This window comes from Citrus sinensis, chromosome 8, assembly GCF_022201045.2.
Source record: "Citrus sinensis cultivar Valencia sweet orange chromosome 8, DVS_A1.0, whole genome shotgun sequence".
NCBI classification, from domain to species: Eukaryota; Viridiplantae; Streptophyta; class Magnoliopsida; order Sapindales; family Rutaceae; genus Citrus; species Citrus sinensis.
The window spans coordinates 9,579,474-9,581,319 of NC_068563.1; the positions used below are offsets into that span (position 1 = coordinate 9,579,474).

Below are 1,846 nucleotides of genomic sequence, written 5' to 3' on the forward strand. Positions count from 1 at the left end.
GTCCCGTTCTGCAAAGAGGAAATCGATCACCGGGTTTCCTTCTTCATGTAAAAATTGGAAGAACAAATTCTTCTTTGCTGGAGAAAACTGGTGTCCAGCAGTCCAGTCGCTTGGTGGGGATATTTACCTTCCAACGCATTTTGTCACCCCAGGTCGTTTATTTTTGCCTATATTCTTAATCAAATTGCCACTTATTGGGTTCTTTAACTTTTTTTGCTATTTCAGAGTCGTGAGGTTTGATCGAGGGGCTTGAAGATTGACCTTTATTTCAGGTGGAAATTGCTCTGGTGAACGCGTCTACCTGCCAAGACCTCCTATCACCAACAAACCTGGTCGGTTCGGGTTTAATGGACATAGCTGCTGGAATGGATAACAAGATCTTCAGTGCGATGACCAGAAAGCGTGGTCGGGCTTCGAGCAACTCCAGCAACCCTCCCCCTCCAAAAAAAGTCAGTGTTGGTCTTTCCAAGGCTTCTGTTCCTGCTCTGCCCCCTCCTCCACCTCATAAGAGTGGTGGGGAGAAAACTACTAACAAGAGTTCTGAGGTCAGCACTCGCTCTGGGGACCGATCCTCTCCTCTTTCAGCTCGTGATCAGAGTGACTACCTGACCCTGTATCAGAGGGACTATGGGAAGTCAGTGAGACCGAAAATGGTCCAGGACATTGAGAGCATGAATCTCAGTGAATTGGCTGGTTTTGTTCAGAGGGTCTCCTTCAAGCTGGCTACTATAGTTTCTTGTTACAAGAAGAGGATCACGCGCCATGAGAGGAAGCTTCAAGTTGACAATCAGGATTTAAAGAAGAGAGTTGAGTCTGCTGATCGCTCGAAGAAGAAGCTGGCCGAGCTGAACAAGCAGATTACGGAGTTGGAGGAGAAAGTTGCAGTTGCTTAGTCCACTTCCTCCAAACTTGAGGGTGAGTTGGGTGACCTGAAGTCTGATCTTCAGGCTACTCAAAGTGAAAGAGATACTTTGAGGACCGCCCTTGAGGGAGAAATCAAATCCCTGAGTAAGCAGTTGGCTGAGGTGAAGGGCAAATCCGCTGATGTGGACGATCGGCTGGATGCCGAGTATGACTCTGGGGTTGCTTTCTGCTATAAGTGCATCATGTCTGTGCTTAATGAAGAATATCCCGAGCTAGACATGAGCAAGCTGGAGGCTGGAGTGCAGAAATATATAGCTGAGGCCGGCCAGGGAGATAAGGAGCAGGGTGAGCAAGATCAGGTGGAGGCTCCTTTAGATGGGGTGTAGGAGTGGGAAGCTGGGGGATGTGCTTTTGAGGTGGCTCAAGGGTCCGTGCCTCCTCCTCCCGGTATTGCTGATATTCCACCTCCCGAGATTGCTGATCCTTCACCTCCCGAGATTGCTGATCCTTCACCTCCCGAGATTGAACATTTATAAATTTTTAGATGCTCTCTATTGGCTTTCTTGTCTGGTTTTTGCTCATGGATTGTTTCTACAAATTAACTTGACAATTTATTTGATTTTGCCTTCTAGTTCTTTAGTGGACCGAGCAGGAATAGGCATCCGCTTGCCTTAGTAGAATTTCACAAAATTTCTTGCTGGTCATTTGTCGACCGAGCAGGAGTAGGCACTTACTTGCTTTAATACAATTTTCGTAAAATTACCTGCTGGTCGTTCGTTGACTGAGCAGGGGCATGCACTTACTTGCTTTAGTAAAATTTTCATAAATTTGGCTGCTGGTCTTTCATTGACCGAGCAAAAGCAGACACTTACTTGCCTTAGTAGAATTTTCGTAAAATTGGCTGTTGGTCTTTTGTTGACCGAGCAGAAACGGACACTTACTTGCATTAGTAGAATTTTCGTAAAATTGGCTGCTGGTCTTT

At 46.3% G+C, this 1,846-nt stretch overlaps 1 protein-coding gene across 1 annotated transcript; it reads left to right on the forward strand.

Moving 5' to 3' along the window:
* Window positions 1–347: 347 nt before the first annotated feature.
* On the forward strand, window positions 348–1,250 carry LOC127899289 (uncharacterized). Its single transcript, XM_052432637.1, has 2 exons — window positions 348–884; window positions 948–1,250. The coding sequence occupies exons 1-2, from the start codon at window positions 348–350 to the stop codon at window positions 1,248–1,250; spliced, it is 840 nt and encodes a 279-aa protein (XP_052288597.1).
* Window positions 1,251–1,846: the final 596 nt, after the last annotated feature.

What these genes read in the sequence shown, in the direction of transcription:
- LOC127899289 (XM_052432637.1), top strand. Translation starts at nt 348, where the DNA reads ATGGACATAGCTGCTGGAATGGATAACAAGATCTTCAGTGCGATGACC. An exon ending in AGTTGGAGGAGAAAGTTGCA is followed by an intron (nt 885 to 947) that starts GTTGCTTAGTCC and finishes TCTGATCTTCAG; the next exon opens with GCTACTCAAAGTGAAAGAGA.